The sequence below is a fragment of the Embiotoca jacksoni genome, unplaced genomic scaffold (genome assembly GCF_022577435.1).
Source record: "Embiotoca jacksoni isolate LCO1_2020_lvr unplaced genomic scaffold, fEmbJac1.0.p SCAF_17, whole genome shotgun sequence".
Lineage (NCBI taxonomy): Eukaryota > Metazoa > Chordata > Actinopteri > Embiotocidae > Embiotoca > Embiotoca jacksoni.
Window position 1 is genome coordinate 8,281,045 of NW_027185307.1, and position 19,092 is coordinate 8,300,136.

The window sequence follows — 19,092 nt, forward strand, 5'->3', positions numbered from 1 at the left end:
CTGCGTCCTCACAGCCCGTCAGGACCTGAGCATCGATAGCGCAGGTGCGATTAAACTCGCCTGCGCTCGAACACGGAAGTCCCGCAAAGGCATTTGATTGGTTGATTGAGGTTGAAGGAAATCCGGTCTAAACAGAAAAATAATAGAGACGCTCAGCTGCGGACTTTATCCTTTTCAATTGTGGTTTTCCGTGGCGTTAAAGCTCGTAAAAAATAAACAAAAAACGTTCATTTTAAAGTGCTTGCGAGCGGAAGATATTGCCGGCTGTGAATATCCGGTACTGTTGCAGGTGTCGGGTTTGTTTCTCCGCCCACTCCGGAAAACTCACCGACTCGTCGTTATTTTTTATTTTTTAAGGTGACGTGGAGTCGGACCTCTTCTGCTTCTCCTCCACAGCCTCGTGTGTCAACACGAGCACTTAAGTGTCCCTGGACATGAACGTAGTGGACACGTCGAGGGTTTTCCAAGATGTGTAGCTGTGGCGTTGAATCTTCACACTGAGCTCCGCCGTCGGCGCGCACCGGAGCAGAGAGGAGCCCGCCGGGGGCCCGGAGTCCCGGAGTCCGAGACGTCCGTCGGACACGCAGGTTTAGCTGGAGCCGCAGCGTCGGGACTGAGGAGACACGACAGAGACACGACAGAGACACTGGTACAGGAGATTTCTGCTCACTTCTAGATTATAGTCCTGTGCTGCCTTCGTAACTCGGGGCTGGAAATGAAAACGTGCCTGTTTGGAGCAGTGTTGTGGACGAATTGTTTGTTTTACATGTGTCAGTGAGGCCCCCCTTATTGTATTTATGTTTATTTCCACAGAAGTCTAACACGTATTGTGCTGCGTTTTGACCTTCCTCTTACTGCTGTACAATGGGGCATGCAGTGATGTAACATTACTTAAGTCTGTGGCCACTGAGGACTGGTAAATATGAACAAAATTAAATGCCACAATGTTATTATTATTATTATTATTTTTTTTACAAATCCCTCAATATCCATATTGTGACAGTATTATAGGGATGACTACTGGAGCTTTCACAAAATGTTCACACAGTGAGATTAAGTAATCATCAGTAATGTGAATATAATGACGACAATAATAGAACAGCTGGTAAGTTCAGAAAATTACATTACTTTACTGTGATGCAGCCTTTAACACCAGAAATAGACCCCACTTATGTAATGTCATGACTCTACTACTCCAAATCTTTAAACAATACCTATTCTAAAGTCACAATATTGATATGTCATCAATATAATGTCCAGTCCTAATAGACATGTGAGGCTTCTTTAAAGCGTGTTGGCTGCAGCTATCAGTCTTTGCTGTTATTTGGTATTAGTGCTGGCGAGTAACTATAGTTACATGATATTGTATTACAAAATAAATGTAGCCTCACTGTAATCTTAATAGGAAGTAAAATCATGCCTTATTTAAAAACTTGGTGGACTCCTAGAAAAACATGTTCAAATCATCATATAAATGGTCCTGCTGGGTAAAAGTTAGTAGACCTGCAGCTGTGATGCTCTTCTGAAGAGTCATAACAGGATGCGGTTTGAACCAGAATATAATCAGTAAGTGATCAAGCAACATTAATATTTCACCATACTGACACATATTTTATATTAGTGAAAGTTGTGTTACATCAGAGCTGAGTAGGATTATCCTTTTTCAGTTTGTCTTTTTATATTCTGCCCAAAAGGTGAGGACATCTGTACTGCTCATGGAGACACTTGATGAATCAATTTATACTAGAGTAATGAGATTATTCTGCTTCATTACTGGCTCTTGCCTTTGAACTGTTGATTTATATAGTATGTACCTATAAATCCAGATCTGCATTGGGGGGAAAAAAGCCTATTGTTTTCTTAATGGAACTCCGCGCACAGATTTAAAGGAAGTGAGGACACAATGCTGAAAAGTTGAGGACGAGTCATGTGACAAAACCTGTGTGGTTTGTAAGGTACAAAATTGGGTTGGGAAACAACAGAGGCCTGACGATATGGTAGTATAACATTACTTCAATCCAATGTGATATTATTGCGATTTTAAACACTTTGTGACATGCTGAGTATTCTGATAACAAATATTGCAATATATTACTTCTTTACAACCGCAATTTACTGTATGTCTCCCCCAAAGAACTTTATCGACATCCTCTGTTTTAGCTCAAAAAGTTATCAGTCTGTTCGTCTCACTTCAGGTAGACTGACCAACGGTGTCATAAAAACATGTCGCATGCACCTGACAAATTCATATATTTACTCACATAGTATATTATTGACACTTGGCTCACGCGTATGGAAACGGTATTGCCAAACATATATTGCCATCCTGTGCTGTATCTATTTTTTCTCAGTAGTACACGTCTGCCTGCATGCTGCCATTGCAGGTCTTTCCTAAAATAAATGCTGCTGCAGCTTCGTATTTTACTCTAACATCATCATTTCACTTGCAAAATGTGGTGTTCATGCATATTAGCGTGCACGTTCAGTATTCTGCCCACAAAAGGGGTTTCTAATACATTTAGAAATTGAAAGCAACAGCATACTCAGGAATTCTGGAGAGATGTGTAAAAATTTGACACAGACAACTTGAACAGTATCTCCGGGCAACGATACTTTATTTTCTGCTCTCCCAAACTCATTACCGACAGATTAAAAACTGACAGAGCTCATTTCATTCCAGTCAAAAAGCCCCTGTGGACTGATAAAAACTGATGAAATGCATTGTAATTCTTGGTGGTTACACAGAGTCTACCGGTTCTCTTTTGAGTTTTTGACAATTTTCTGCTGTGTTTCTTAAAATGATGTAGAAGAGCTGTTGTTTAAAATTCTGCAGTTGTACCTCCTCACATTTATTATTACATACCAGTTCAAGCTTGTACAGACCTGAGCTAGTTTCCCAGCTTGAACTGAGAGGTATACTGTGAACAGTTCAAGTCACATCTGTCCAACATGAACTGATGAACTGTCCATCTTCGCTCCAGGCGATATGCATCGTGGAACGGGACGCCTGCCAGGTGGATGTCAGAGGACGATGGCGCTGCGCTGTGTCTGGATCATGTGCTTGTTCTCAGGCTGGGCAGTGGGCTTCAAGCAGGGGGACAATGTGACTCTTTATGTCAACAAAGTGGGCCCCTATCATAACCCCCAGGAGACATATCACTACTACACCCTGCCTGTTTGCAGGCCAGAGAAGGTCAGTCTTTGGTCTGTGTCACTGTGTGTTATTGGGCTGTTGTACAACAAAGAGGAACTAAAGATTATTTTGTCATGTTGAATGTAGAGACTGATGTCAGGATAACAGCCTAAGTTTCAACATGTATTGTAAAAGATGCTTTTATTTAAAAGATACCGGACATTCAGTTAATATGATGTCATGAAAGATTCGGAAAAAAAGGTTCAATGAAATGGCCCCGAGATGTCTTCTTTTATTTCTTTGTCCATCTTCACGCCATATAAAAGGTTGGCTAACATCTTCTAACATCCTGCAGAGTTTCTGGACACAGTCGACTCATTAAAATCAAGAAGGAAAAAAAACACTCTGGTTGACCAAATTGTTGGCTCGTACTCGCTGTGTTCCCAGCGACAACAGCGTCGGGCATATATAGAAGTTTTGTGGCGAAACGCATCTGATTTTGCGTAATCTTTTCAAAACAGTGCTCAGGGAAATAGCTACTGCAGGTAATCTCCAATTCGTAGATTTTTTTCCAAATGAACTTCATCCATTTCTTTTGGATTTTCAGATCCTTTGGTACATGAAGGCTCACGATTTCTCCTTTTGCCAATTTACAACTAAAAACAAAACACATCTCTCCCATCATTTGGAAAATAGTGAAACTTAATGTGAAAATACAACACGCAGCTACACGTGACTTCTCCAATGACACCCCTTGTTTCACTGGAGCATTGGGGTAATTATATTGAAAGCTCTGTGCTGCAGTTTGACAGGATTGGTTCTGTATGTATGAAATGATGCCTGTCTGAATCTGTGTTTTTCAGACTGTCAAACTGTAACTGCATCTCCAAAGTCGAAACGCTCAGCCACCGTGTTGGCTGCTTATTTCACACCTGATATATCTTCTAGCATATAAAAAAAACAAAAACATCTCGGGGACATTCTGGCAAGTCCAAACACTAAATGTTCATTGGAGGGATCTTTAATACAGAATAAAAAATTGAATCTTTTCCAGAAAGAAAAATGTTTTGTTTTCTTGTTAGACAAATATCTTAAAATTTACTTTTGACACCTGAATGAGCTACAAGATGGTAACAAAGACCTTTTAGTTTTGCGTGACTATAATTTGCTGACTGTTTTGTTGTTGAGAGTTTTGTCCCTTTGTTGAAGATTTAATTCATGACTCACAGCTGTGAAGAATTATCATTATTGGACGTGTGATTGAGTTGGTGGCGGTGTGACTCAAATTTATAACAGCAGTAAAGTATTACCCACCTTCATGAGACATTTATGGTAATTCAGCACCACCAAGCATGCAGTGATGAATAGTAACTTCAGCCTGCTGTGTTTTCAGCCAGCAACATGTGCCGTTTAGAAATGATTTGCTCACAGGAACTAATACTTTATGCTGCTTTCTTTTAGCAACCTGTAATTCACATTGCACCACTTTTTCGTCAGGTGAATCACAAGTCTCTGAGTCTGGGAGAAGTGCTGGATGGTGACAGAATGGCAGAGTCTCTATATCACATCCGCTTCAGAGAGAACGTGGAGAAAAAATCTCTTTGCCAGCTCACTCTCTCAGAGAAACAGGTATGTTCAAGTACATTCAGAAAATAGACATTTCATTCATTTTATTACAGTCTCTTTTTCCAATCCTGCAAGATTAGACGTTTTGATAATTATCATCACTCAACTATTTCTGAAGTAAATGTCCCTCGTTTATGCCTTTTTTTTTTGCAGTGTAGGTTAAAACAATTGTGTGAAAGTTTGAATACAAAATTTCTCTCCTTTTAAAAACATATAGGATAACACAAGTTACTGTGCAAGTCTTCAGTTCTTTAGAATTTTAAAACCACGTGTAGGTGTTGGGATCTGATGCATATTAGTGTTTGCTTTTTCACACTTGGGCACCTTTGTGTGGCAAACCTAGGATTCTGTAGAAAAGACTGATATAGCAGTTCATCCTGGATGTTTCTTTGTGTTTGTCCCACAACAGCAACAGCAGCCTCACGGATAAATTAAACTGTCTTTTATATTCCTTTCCTACGCTAGTCCAGTGAAATAAACCTTTAAAACACTGTTTGTACTGGAAGCTGTAGTGTTAATTAAAATACCTGGGCTGTGATATTGGGTATGTTTTGTGTGTGTAAGGTGGATGAGCTCCGTGAGGCCATCGAGGAGCTGTACTACTTTGAATTTGTCCTGGATGATATTCCAATCTGGGGCTTTGTGGGTTATATAGAGGAGAGCGGCTTCCTGCCTCACAGCCACAAGGTAAACAGACACTCTGCAAACATGTTAACGCTTTTATCCTGATTTAAAGTTCCTGTTTCTGCTGCACCAAACTGACTCGTCGTCCCTCTTGTCCCCCCACCTTCTGTCAGGTGGGTTTGTGGACTCACCTCGATTTCAACATCGAGTTCAACGGCAACTCTGTGATCTTCGCCAACGTCTCGGTGAAGGACGTCAAGCCCGTTCCCCTGGAGGAGGGGGCGGGAGCGGCAGTAGGTGGAGTCGGGGTGGGCGGAGGCAGCCTGACGGTCACACACACCTACAGCGTGCACTGGTTTGAGTCCAGTCTGCCTCACGCCCGGCGAGCCGAGCGTCTGCGAGACTACTCCTTCTTCCCCAAAACGCTGGAGATCCACTGGCTGTCCATCATTAACTCGCTGGTGCTGGTGGTGTTGCTGCTGGGCTTCGTCATCATCATCCTCATGCGAGTGCTGAAGAATGACTTCGCCAGGTCAGTAAGTAGAGCAGCTCACACGGTCGGTTCAGTTATTGTTGGATGTTCTCGTGTCTTGAATATGAAAGACTAAACAAAAACGATGCAGCTTTTATGTGGCTAAGATTAAAACCTTCGCAGGAAAAAAAAGATCATATGTCATTTTGGCTTCAATAAATAGGAATATGTTTCTGAACAGTTCCTTGATATTTATGTGGTTAGTGTTTAGACAATTTGTCATTTAATCAATAAATTAATCAGCAGTCAATTAACTGACTGATTAAAGTTGTCATTTGTTAGATTAAATGCCAAATGTTTGCTGATTGCAGCTTCTCTAATGCATGATTTGCTGCTTTCTTCAGTTTGATATCACTGTGAGTGGAAACAGTTATCTGCAGACCCTACAATGACAGTTTTGGGTTTTTGAAGACTTTTTTTTGTCTGCTCATGAACTGAAATTGTCCTGGACGAACTGGCATTCATTTGAAATGTACACCACTCATGGATTATTTTTCATACAGTGGAATGATTTATTTCCGTGCATCTTTTTTTAAACTCGTAGGCATCCACTGAGTTTTTTTTTTTTGAAGGCCTTAGAGAGCTCTTTAAATCTTGGCATGATGACCCCACACACTTCAATAGCAAAGACACCACCAGTATTACGACCCCCCTCCTTCTGCCTGCATGAGCCATCAGGGAGGGTCGTTATGGTAACGTGGTGGCACCTGTGTAGGCCTCTAACAGTGCTACAAACACCAACCTGCTTTTGTTCTCTTTTTCTCTCTCCTCGGCTCCACATCTCCGGGTTTAGTTTGGTTGACCTTTTCCACCTTCAACACAAGCGCACACATTTCTCACCCTATCCATGCATCCCACTCACCACTGATGCTACTCATCTCCACACCCCATGTTTCTTTTGTAGTTATCTTTTGTTAATTTTAAATCAACTTTAGCATTGACATTTCAACCTGTCTAGTCTCCGCTCCTTTTTGCCACAAGCTTTGAGCCGGTTTGTGACTCCAGGCCCCATCAAATGTTTGCTCGTTTAATATTTAAAATAAAATCCCAACAGTTTTGCATTTATACTTACCTTTTCACGTGACTGTAAAATGTTTTGGTCAGAAAATTGCTGGCACCATTAAATGGTGTCAACAATTGTTTGGCATATACATGCCAAACTGCTGGTTTAGTCCTTTAACGTGACTCCTGGAGCTACAGAGCCTGCAGCAGCATGAACATGTGAGGGTGAGTTTTCTTGCTGTTTGTCAGGTATATTATAACCTCCTGGGGGATACATTATTTCCTCTCCCCTGCAGGTATAATGTGGAAGAGGAGGGCGGCTGCGATGATCTGGACCAAGGAGACAACGGCTGGAAAATCATACACACGGATGTCTTCAGGTTTCCCCCTTTCAAAAGCCTTCTGTGTGCTGTGCTGGGAGTCGGGGCTCAGTTCCTTACACTTGCCACAGGTGAGTATTCATTCACATAAACACAACAAAACACACACACACACACCTGTTAAATTCTAAAACAGATTCAGGGACTACCATTGTTCTGTTGGAAAACTCAGCACCACTGACCTGCAGCAGCGTGACGAAAAGAAACCCGATGAAGGCACAGACATGCAGGCTCTGAGTCTAGATCTTAGGAGTGCGATCACCTGACTACGTCTTCCTTGCTGTAGGGATCATCGTCATGGCGTTGCTGGGAATGTTCAATGTGCACCGCCACGGTGCCATCAACTCGGCAGCGATCGTCCTGTACGCTCTGACCAGCTGCGTGTCGGGCTACGTCTCCTGCAGCTTCTACACACAGATCAACGGCCAGCGCTGGGTGTGGAACATCATCCTCACCTCGTCTCTTTTCTCCGGTGAGTGACAGCAGAAGGGTCTCGTGTGTGTGTGTGTGTGTGTGTGTGTGTGTGTGTGTATCACGCCTTGTTTCAGAAGAGGAAATAAAAGACATGGATGCACCTTGCTAGATTGTCTACAAGCAAGAAGTGGGATGTTCTGAATCTGTTTCTTCATAAATATGTTTCTAAAACTTCAGTAGTGCAGTTGTAGCTCTAAATGTTCTTTTACTTATCAATGTTTTCACAGGTTATTCATTGACTCACCACAGGCATTGTACGTATCATTGAGGATTAACAAGTGTGATGAATGTTAGAGTTTATTATAGCCTAATATCACAAGGCCTGTCTCAAAGGCTTTTCCTTTTACTTTAAAGTATCGGCGATAAACTGACTTTACCAGACGTAAAGGATTACTTCTTCTCATATTTTCAGTTAGAGTTTTTGGCTGGCTAGGTAGAGCACCTCTTGTTTGTTATTGCGGTATATAATAATTAACTGTGCAATATGACAAGCCTGCTCAATTAATTATTTATTTATCTAATAATGTTTTAACAGCATTCACACTTTCTTATCTAGTACTTTAGGAACAGAAAGTTATTTGAAAACAAATTCCTTCAGGCCAGTTCAACTTCTGCTTTACCAAGTAATGGATCCATTTTTTGTCGTTACATTTTAGACAGCTCTGCAACACTTTGAGGCAGCGGTACGTGGACTGATTAAAATCAATGCTGGTCTTGTTTTCACTCGGTCATTTGTTCCTGCAGCTCCTCTGTTCCTCACCTGGAGTGTAGTGAACTCGATCCACTGGTGGAGCGGCTCCACGCAGGCTCTGCCGGCCACCACCGTGCTCCTCCTGCTGGGCGCCTGGGTGCTGGTGGGCTTCCCCCTCACCGTCATCGGCGGCATTGTGGGAAAGAACCGAGCTGGCAGCTTCCAGGCGCCGTGCCGCACGCGTAACATCCCCCGGCAGATTCCCACACAGCCCTGGTACAAACACCCGGTCGTACACATGGCCATCGGCGGCTTCCTACCCTTCAGGTGAGCCCAGAAAATTGAATAGCATTTAGTATTTCCTCTCAAGAGTGCACAGTTGAAGGGCAAGGAAATAAAAAGATGAAGAGCAAAGTTAACAAATTTGATTAAAAGACATGTTTAGGGCTTCAAATTATTTATGAACTATTTAAAGTTCATTCATAACTTATACTCTTTATTCATATTTAAAGGTCCCGTTTTGTATCACATATATTTGTATAAATTTAGATTTCCGATGCTTTTTTTTATATATATTAAAAAGCTACATCTACAAATAGAGTGAAAACATCAAAACTGTCAGTCCACTGAGAAATACACACCGCTCGTGTCCAGAAACTTTTTCACAAGTTTGCGATCATGTCACTTGTCAATCCTCAGTGTGGCCCACTTTCCAAATTTAATGTGGAAGAAAACAAGGCGATCATTCTGTGGAGTTCTTGGCAAGCAACAAGATCGAAGAAAATCTGTGATTGGCCGGGACGTGTGCCACTCAAAAGTCAGCCAATCAGGAGAGAGGGTCGTTCATATCTTTGCATCTTAAAAGCAAAGACAAAAAGCAGCCTGTTGTTGGTAGTGCTTCAGAAAGATGCTTAAGAGAGTAAAACTTCAAAGTGATAGGTTTGTGTCGTCATGGCTGATCATTTTAGATTATTATTCATACTATTGAACCACACAAATAAAAACAAAAATATTGCCTGTTAATTTCCAGATTCTCACACTAAAGCCTACTTTGCATGAATTCTTGCCCACAGTGCCATCTCTGTGGAGCTGTACTACATCTTCGCCACCGTTTGGGGCAGAGAGCACTACACCCTCTATGGCATCCTGCTGTGCGTCTTCGCCATCCTCGTCTCAGTGGGTGCCTGCATCTCGGTGGCGCTGACCTACTTCCTGCTGTCAGGCGAGGACTACCGGTGGTGGTGGCGGAGCGTGCTGAGCACCGGCTCAACCGGCCTCTTCATCTTCGTCTACTCGGTTTTCTACTATAGGAATCGGTCGTCTATGAGCGGCCTGGTGCAGAGCACAGAGTTCTTCGGCTACTCTCTGCTCACAGCGCTCGTCTTCTCACTGATGCTGGGCAGCGTGTCCTTCTGGGCCTCACTGGCATTTATCCGTTACATCTACCGGAGTCTCAAGATGGACTAGACATATGTACACACACACACGCACACACACACACACACACACACACTCACACACACACACACACACACACACACACAGCTGTAAACATATTTCCTCATCGCACACATGGACAATCTTCATTGTTTTCTTTTGCTCTTTCACTCACACACAACAAACACCTCCTATTGTGTTAATGGGAGGAGACACAGGGGCCTTTACCTTGATTTGAAGGGAGTTGAACTACCGTCATTTTTGAATAAGGGATAGCTGGGTGGACGGACAAATGAAGGACATTTGGGGTGGTGAGATCATCATGGATTTTAAGGATAAAATGGAATATTTTAGGACAAAGGGATGATTTTATCTCATCAGGAGTGAATGGGTGAAATGTATGATACACAAGTGAATGCATTGAATACATTGTACGATGCAGTGTGACATCACCTGCTCTGGTTGCTACTTCAGTATCTATATAAGCAGGACAGGAGCTAAATGTTCTATAGTCCCCATATTAACCAACTATTGAGACAGATGACTCACTGTAGTTTTGATCAATTATGCAGCAAGTGTTGTTACTTGCTCCTATACTCCCCCCACCCCACCCCCTTCCTTCACACACACTTGACCATAGCAGCCTGTTCCAATATAACCTTGTTTTGCACCAGCCCTGCAGTAGATAAGAGGAACAATGCCTGGTAGGTTGAAGAGCTGTTGGTGATGGGAGCAATATTGTAATTGTATTCTAAGGTCACCACTGACTGTGAATTTGGTTCTGATGTAAATATAGTCTTTTCAATAAAATGCTTTTCAATACATTTGTCAGCAAACATCTTTTTTGTCTCCTATCTTCTGGAAATGTATTTATACCCTGCCAACATGAATCACATTTCAACAACAAAAAAGACAAGTCTCACACTTATAGTGTAGTATGTATTTTTTTGGCAAATATATATATTTTTTTATTGTTTTTGGCAAATGTATTTGTTTGGCATTCCAATTCAGTGATTACAAATTAATGAGCATTACATAGTCAGCAACTGCAACTACTTGACACGTTAAAAAAAAAAAAAAAAAGATCCATCTAACTTGGACACGTCTATTGACCTTAAGGGCAAAAAAACACAGTGACCTACGTTAAGGAAACACAAAAGTTTAAAAAAGTTCACAAAAAAAGTTCACAATAAAATTCAGTAAAACACAAGTTAGAACAAGGCCTATGTGGCAGGATAAAAATTACCTCAATTACAAGTCAGGAAACTTCTGGAGGAGATTCTTGTATACAAGTCAGATGATATTTACAGAAAAGCGTGTACACTGGTGAGCTCAAAAATTCACTACAGGCTGGGGTTGTACATCATGGCAGGATTGAAGGAGTTATGGTTGCTCACATCTCTGCTCTCGAAGCCAATATTGTTGCCAACATTGTTGACGGGGGAACAGTTGGCGGATTAAGGGCACCGAGGCGATTACATGGGTCGACCTCAGGTGGCATAGGCCAGCTGGTCACCTGGGGTGTGTTGGGCACAGCAGACTGTACTGAGCCGGTGGGCCAGGAAGAGCAACCTGCAGAACCGGCTGGACCATTCATGGCGCCCATATAGAGAGCCGGGTTCTGTGGAGGCGCCGTCATCATGTGCTGGTTATAACACACCTGCAACTGTGGCAGCATCCCTCCCTGATACTGGAAAACAAACAAGTGGCATTTCAAAATTAATAATACTATTTACATTCTTGACAATATGACAAAAATACTGGAATATTTCCCATTAACTTAAGAACATTAAAAAATAAGCAATATTGTTAGTTAACCTTCAAATATTCAGTCAAAAACAAAAAATCATCTCTCACTTCAGTGAGATTCAAATTCTGTATAAAATGCAGCCGCTTTTAGTCGTGCATGTAATGTGCATCATATGTAATTAGTTGGAGTATTACCATTATCACATTAAGAATTATATAATATTATGGTCAACCATATCCCATTTACAAAGCTTATCTAATTTGACTGTTTCATCTCGCCTTTAAGGCCGTAACCAGACTATGGTTAGGCCTCCATTTTGGATGTCTTGCTCTATGTCCAAACCGCCGTTTCTCTGTTATCAGTTAACAAGAAACCCGGGCCGGACAAACTTTAGCCTCAAACATCCTGAGTGCATATGTAGACCAGTGCTTGAAATAACAGGAGGTACTTACAGGTGGGATGTGTGAGGGCATGTTAAATATGGGTCCATGAAGCGGGGCGTTGTTGTAGATGGCATAGCGCTCCGCCACCCAGCTGGTGTCCTTCTGACGCCTCCTCAGGTTCATCCTGTGGTTCTGAAACCAGGTCTTCACCTACAAAACAAGTTCAAACAAACACTGATTAGAAGATCTATTAGAAGTCTTTGTGATTGTCATGCAGGAACCTTTATTAATCCTCTCACCTGTTTGTAGGTCAACCCAGTCACTTCAGCCAGGTTCTTCATTTCAATAGGGGAGAGGTACTTCTGAACATGGAAGCGTTGGATGAGCATTTTCAACTGACCCTCTGAAAAGGCTGTGCGCACCTTTCCTTTGGGTTTAGTTACAACAGCAGTATCAGTCGTATCAGCAGAATCAGTCGTATCAGCAGAATCAGTCTTATCAGCAGAATCAGTCTTCATCTCTTTTGGGGCTGGGAGTGGTGAGTCCAGAGCAAGATCATTGGCCACTAAGTCCCATAAAGTGGTATAAGTCAGCAGCTCCTTCTGGAAGAGCTCTTTCTCTGACCATGAGGAGGGGTCTGCCTGGGGAAGGATTCCCCCTTGGCTGCTGCCAGAGGCCCAGGACTCTGAAGAGAAAGGGGAACAGTGAGCACAAGTCAATAAGGTGGTAGTAGTAGTGAGTTGCAAGAGAAACAAAATACAAAAAGCAGTGTGTCATGGTCACTGTTTAGATATCTAGGAGTTGTTTCAATCCAGAATCAGCTCATCCAGAATGCAGCAGCTCTGGTCTTTAACCTCCTAAATTCACCACTACTACTACTACTACTACTCCTCCTCCTCCTCCTCCTTCCTCCCCCCCTTCACTGTTTACCAGTAGCTGCCCACAGCTGCTGGGGGAGGGGGGGGCTGCTGCAGCAGGCTGCCATTGGCGCGGTGCCATCTAACCTGAGGTGCATGTTTTTTGGGTGTTGGGAGGAAGCAGGAGAACCCGGAGAGAATCCACACAAGTACAGGGGGAACATGCAAACTCCACACAGAAATGCCCAGGACTGGATTCAAACCCTGAACCTTTTTTGTTGTTGTTGTTGTTGCTGTGAGGTGACAATGCTGACCACTGTGCTGCCCATCCCTTGAATAGGAGAACTTTAATAACACTTAAAATGACACTTACTGATAGAACTTTGTAGTTTGGCTTTCTTGAATAAATTGTATTTTCTTGATTCCTGTTGTTCTGGGTTTTGTAGCCTCATGTTTGAAATGCACTTATTGTAAGTCGCGTTTGGATAAAAGCGTCAGCGAAATGTAATGTAATGTAATATCAAATAATATCATGGTACATTTTACTGCTACTATTTCTATATTCGTTGCACTTTCGGTACTTACAGTAAAGGACTATTTCTAACGTTTTGCTGCACTTATTTTGTCGCCACTATCACATTCTGCCACCAGATATCGCCAGTTTTCTTTTGAAAGGAGAAATAATTGGCGGGATATTTGAAAACCCTTCTGAAACAACGATAGACCTCAGCTGGATTTCATGGTCAACTTATTGTAAGTCGCTCTGGATAAAAGCGTCAGCTAAATGAAACGTAATGTCATGCAATGTAACTCCAGGAAGAAATTGGCGCCCTCAGCATGCAAGGAGGAAATGTAAGCACTGACAAAAATGATGAAAATAGCAGCGGGTGGACTGACTCTAGTTTGCGGTTTTGGATACATACCTGGTGAGACCTGGGCCTCCATGGAGATGTTTGAATCGCTCCTGGTCTGCTTGGCCTCGTTTTCCCGTGTGTCGTAGGGAGCCTGGTGCGGTCCGGGCAGCAACATGTTGCCGGCCTGGGCGCCGTTGAGATGAACAACCCCGGAGCCCTGGTGGAGGTTTTGGCCGTTCTTGGCTTGCTGGTGCAGGCTGTCCAGCGGGAAATCCGCCTGCGTAACAGGGTTGTTGATATCGGCTGTGTCGACGGCGTCGTAGTACGCCTGCAGTTCTTCGAAATTGTAGTTGCTCATGTCAGGGAATCCGGTTTCATCCCAGCCGGTGATGTTGTTTTGAGTCTGCTCCTGGTTTTGCTTTAACATCCCGGCGTACATATAGGTCCTGTAAAATGTAGTGAAGTCCAGCTTATGGAGCTCATCCATCCAACCAATTTTCTGCAGAGATAAAAACTCAAACTCAAACCTCAAAACTCAAATCCAAGAGCAGCTCAAGTCTTGGCACCAAACCGTCCAAGGAGTCCTCAGACGCATCAATACATGAAGATCTAACTGGATTTGTCCTCCTGAAGCGGGTCCTGGAACACAAATAAAATCCAACTGGATAAGATCTTCTGATGCGGGAACTGGTCACAGTCTGGTGTATTAAGAATCGTTCATTAAATATGAACACAATTTGGTACGGCCTCCTGAGACTCGCCCCCCCCCCCCCCCCCCCCCCCCCATGTTTAACCACCAGGGTGGTGGGTAGGTGTTGTCAGCAGGTATGTGGGGGATTAAATTCCAGGCTCCTGGTGGCCCTGAAATGTTCACATTTAATTTCCTGCAATGGCAGCACACAAACCTTTAGTGCTTTTAACCCCTGATCACAAGTTTACTAGTTGCATAACTGATTTTGTTTTCACCAGGCTCAGCTGCAGATTAATAGATTCTGGATCACAAGCATGGATATTTTATGAGGGTGGGTTTAAACCAGAAAGTCAAACCAGCTTCCCTTCTCTCCTGCCTTGTATGACATGGGGGACATTTTTTTCCTCCATCAGCAAACCTTTTCAGAAAGATGGAATAGGTTAGAGTGATCATTACCACCCAGAGTGTGTTTTTACACACCTTCCTTGTCTGTATTGAGGTAATGGTTCAATTAACTGTGAGATGATGAACGAAAGGAGAGGGTAATGATGCATTAATATCTCTAACTGCTTTTTATTATTCTATATTATCTTATTGCTTCATGTCTGCTGCTGCAGTGAAAAAAATTTCCCCTTGGGGATTAATAAAGTAATGACTTAACCTAACCTAACTGAAGTCTGGCTCATTTGAATATGAATACTCTGGAACTGAGTACATGGCTGTGGTCTGCTGGGGGAGAGAGGTGAGGGGGAGGGGAGGGGAGAGGGAGAGGGAAGGGGAGGGGGGGAGCAGCATTGGAGGATGATCAAAAGGAGAGGGTAAGGGACATCTCTAACTGAAGTCTGGCTCATTTGAATATGAATACACTGGAACTGGGGAATGGCCCCCCCTGTTTAACTGTCCATGTGGTGGGTGTTGTCAGCAGGTATGTGGGGGATTTCATTCCAGCCAATCACTTCCATTGATTCAGCTTACTCATTTTAAATATGTTTCAGGTTAGGGAACACAAAAACAGTTACAAACAACAAAAGCAACAATTGATAAAGGTAAACCATTTTTAATTTAGCCCTCTTCTTTAACAATAAATGAACTGTACCTAAACTCACAACATTCACATTATTAAGGACCTGCTTAACTATTTTACTCAATGTCCCCAACATTGACTTGTGAGTTTTGCTGTATTCCCAATGTTGAACAGGCAAACCAAGCAAGCTGCTATGGAGCCCCGGGCTCCTCTTAATTTCCTGCAATGGCAGCACACAAACCTTTAGTGCTTTTAACCCCTGATCACAAGTTTACTAGTTGCATAACTAATGTTGTTTTCACCAGGCTCAGCTGAACTGAGTACATGGCTGTGGTCTGCTGGGGGAGAGGTGTGAGGGGGAGGGGAGGGGAGGGGAGGGGAGAGGGAGAGGGAGAGGGAAGGGGAGAGGGGGAGCAGCATTGGAGCCTGAGACACCAACAGACTTAACAAACTGGTTAAGAAGGCAGGCTTCATCATTGGCTACAAACTGGATAGTCTGGAAAAGGTGGTGGAGAGGAGGACTCTGAACAAACTATTATCCATATTGGATAATCCTGACCACCCTCTCCACCACCTGCTGCAGGGACAGGTGAGCACTTAAAGAACTTGTGTTAATCATTCTTCTGATTTTACAAGCATTTTGGCTGATTGTTGTGCAAACCTCGACATCACTGCACCAAAGCAGATGGAAGCATTGAGTGGATCCTGTTTGCAAATCTCTTGTTCTTTTACACCAAAACCATGGACATCATCATTTAACAGCAAAAGAGAAACCTTTGGAGTGTGGATTAAAAATAATCAAAATATCCGGATTAGTCAACATAATGTAGTTTTCAACAGTAGTGGGAAAGTTTCCAAATATCCAATGAAAATTACTGGAAACTTGAATGAAACAAACTGCACCTCTCTGTTCTCTAATTTAAGTACAAATCATTCAGACAAATACTTCTTCAGAATTGAGAACTGGCCGTTCAGGTCAACAGCTGTTTGTGATCCTCTTCAAATAACAGTTAAAGGTAACAAAGTTTTGTTTTTATTAATCTATTATATTATTGTTCAGAATAAAAAGTGAACTCAAAAGATGTTTTAATTTAAAAGAGCAAACACCATGAATATAATCTTCACTGTGAAATTAAACATGAACTGTAGGATTATCAGCAGTATCAGTGAAGATCATGCTGGGACACAGTATACATTAAACAATCTTTGATTTTAATATCTTCAATCCTTTACATTTATCATCACTTTTTATGTGTAGGATCAAATAATTTACAGTGTTTGGCCAAGTCTTTGTTATTTGTCTAGTGTCTAGTAAATGTGATTTATATTACTGTGTAAAATCTGTTTTATCTGAAACCACAGATTCTCCTTGAAAACCCAGAGAAAAATCTAACTTTGTTAACTGTTATGGAATAAAGGGAATTTTGTAGACGATTTCACTTTAGATTGCATCACTTGATGAGTTAATCTGACCGCTGTTAATCAGATTTTCTCTCCTTCCTGTAATATCTGCTAACCAAAAAGGCTCTCCAGCATGGAGGAATTTCAGGTTACACACAAGTTAATACAAAGGTACAAACTCTATATTATGGTATATAATATATTACATAGCCTACTGTGTAATTTCTTGGCCGATCTTGTGAACATCAGATTACGATATCATAAGGTGTGGGCTGCTTTTAATATCTATGATCAGCTAATGACCAAGAATCCATTCATGTCCAAATCTTAATTTACAATATTTACATATTCCTTGCTTTTAATTATAGCCGAAAAACAGAAATTTTATTTCAAATGTTAAAATTTTTGATAAAAACCCTACGAGTCACCAGACACTAATTCAAGGTGTATCTGTATTCTGTAGATTTAATTCAATAATTTTGATCGCAAAAATGTTTAATGCTAACCATTTCTAAATCATGTTGTTACTCAGCGTAACTCCACCGCTATGAGCCTTCTAGACAAAGCACACAAATCAAATTTGAATTTGAATTTAAGCAGCACTCAGGTTTCACACTCATGTCAAGACTACATAGCATCCTAACAGACAATGAACAGGAAGTCAACTAAATTAAGTGCACAAAACTTGGATTCCCCTGAAACAAAGTGATGCAAAAATGTATTAGAAAGATATCAGAATGACTGGGGCTGGTCAGTTTGAGTCTGGTGGGTTGGATAGTAATTTTATCATGGGACTAGGACTCCCTGCGCCTCGCATCTGAAGTAAAGAAAACTGTTTCAACACTGAGATCATTTCATCAGCCGCAGTGACGGAGCAGCAGTGACTGTACTCGATAAAAACACAGGAGGTTTCAACATGTGAGCAGCATCTTTTACTTTGTGAAAATATCTTTATCATTGTGATTTACAATGTGTAAAACCTCTACATTGTATTTAGTCTTGAATTCAGTCATGTGACTAAAATGATTCAAAGAATAGGACGAGTCATTTGTCATCTTTTTGCATTAATATAAAACCAACTGGACCTGTAAGGTAGTGTTGAATCATAGGAAGTCAACTTGGTTTGATGCAACACCGGCTAAATAGGGAAGTTGGTTATTTGGTGTGTTGCACTTCACGTGAAATTTCTAACAGATCAATTGTCTGTTCACATCATAACACTGCTGCTGGTTCTTTGATGTGAGCTTGTTTGGTAAGACAAAATGTGTTTACTCCTTTATGAACTGCACAAATAAATATGTATTATAATTGTTGAATGTGATTTGATTTGTTCAAAAACATGTTATCTTTAGTTCAATATCTGTGGTATCATTTTACATTTACATAAAATGTCCCAGTGCATCTCTGCAGATGTTGTTGATAACATGCTGACAAGCAGCAGCAGATAAAAACTGAAGTGGATGTGAAGTATAAGTTTAGTTTGTAAATGTAAATGATATGTAAAAGTTATATGTCTAAATAATCTGTTGTGTGTTTGTGAAAACAGGAAATTAGTTTGTTGGCAGTCCGGTCTGTGAACATGGTGACAGCCAACATGTTTCTGAGGGTCCTCTTCCTCTCAGGTGAGCTGTTTGTTCACTCACTTTTATTTCATTTAGAGTTTCAACTTAAAACATAATGTTTTCTGCCAAAACGTTAGTGAATATTATGATCTATTTGTTGCCTGAGTTTTTGTGTCCATACCTGCTGAAGTATCTGGAGATGTTTTGGTGGGTGTAGGTTGGTCAGTACTGGGGTCGTGTTTGTGGGGGATTAATGAGAGGTTGTTATTGTTGCTCATTAAGAAATGAATGAGTGAAAACAAGATCATAATGAAACTCACTCTGCTTCTGAAGTACATCAGAGAGTTGTTTTCATCATTTTGAAATATTTTACAGGTGTTGTGGCTGCTTGTGAACGGCATACAGACCTCTTCATGACTGCACCAGAGGAGATGGAAGCACTGAGTGGATCCTGTTTACAAATCCCATGTAACTTCAGTTTTTCATCAAGTAGAGAGTTTGATAGCACAAAAGAAACAACTGGACTGTGGATGAAAAATTCTCACAATCACAAGGAGAATGTTGTTTTCAACAGTGGTGAGCCAGCTCACCTCTATCCAATGGAAATGATCGGAAACCTGAGAGAGAAAAACTGCACCACTCTGTTTTCTAATTTAAATACAAGTTACACC

At 41.7% G+C, this 19,092-nt stretch overlaps 2 protein-coding genes across 2 annotated transcripts; one reads left to right on the forward strand and one right to left on the reverse strand.

Annotated features, from left to right (window-relative positions):
• Positions 1–121: 121 nt before the first annotated feature.
• On the forward strand, positions 122–10,723 carry tm9sf1 (transmembrane 9 superfamily member 1). The gene is made up of 9 exons (XM_069151460.1): positions 122–649; positions 2,982–3,193; positions 4,631–4,762; positions 5,324–5,446; positions 5,557–5,915; positions 7,214–7,368; positions 7,584–7,769; positions 8,516–8,789; positions 9,536–10,723. Exons 2-9 carry the CDS (start codon positions 2,987–2,989, stop codon positions 9,927–9,929), a joined length of 1,830 nt encoding a protein of 609 aa, XP_069007561.1. The 5' UTR covers positions 122–649; positions 2,982–2,986; the 3' UTR covers positions 9,930–10,723.
• A 569-nt stretch (positions 10,724–11,292) lies between these two features.
• Positions 11,293–14,230, reverse strand: LOC138199185 (homeobox protein Hox-D3-like). The gene is made up of 4 exons (XM_069151122.1): positions 13,813–14,230; positions 12,332–12,717; positions 12,102–12,242; positions 11,293–11,589 (listed from the first exon to the last, which is right to left on the reverse strand). The coding sequence occupies exons 1-4, from the start codon at positions 14,228–14,230 to the stop codon at positions 11,293–11,295; spliced, it is 1,242 nt and encodes a 413-aa protein (XP_069007223.1).
• Between the last annotated feature and the right edge of the window lie 4,862 nt (positions 14,231–19,092).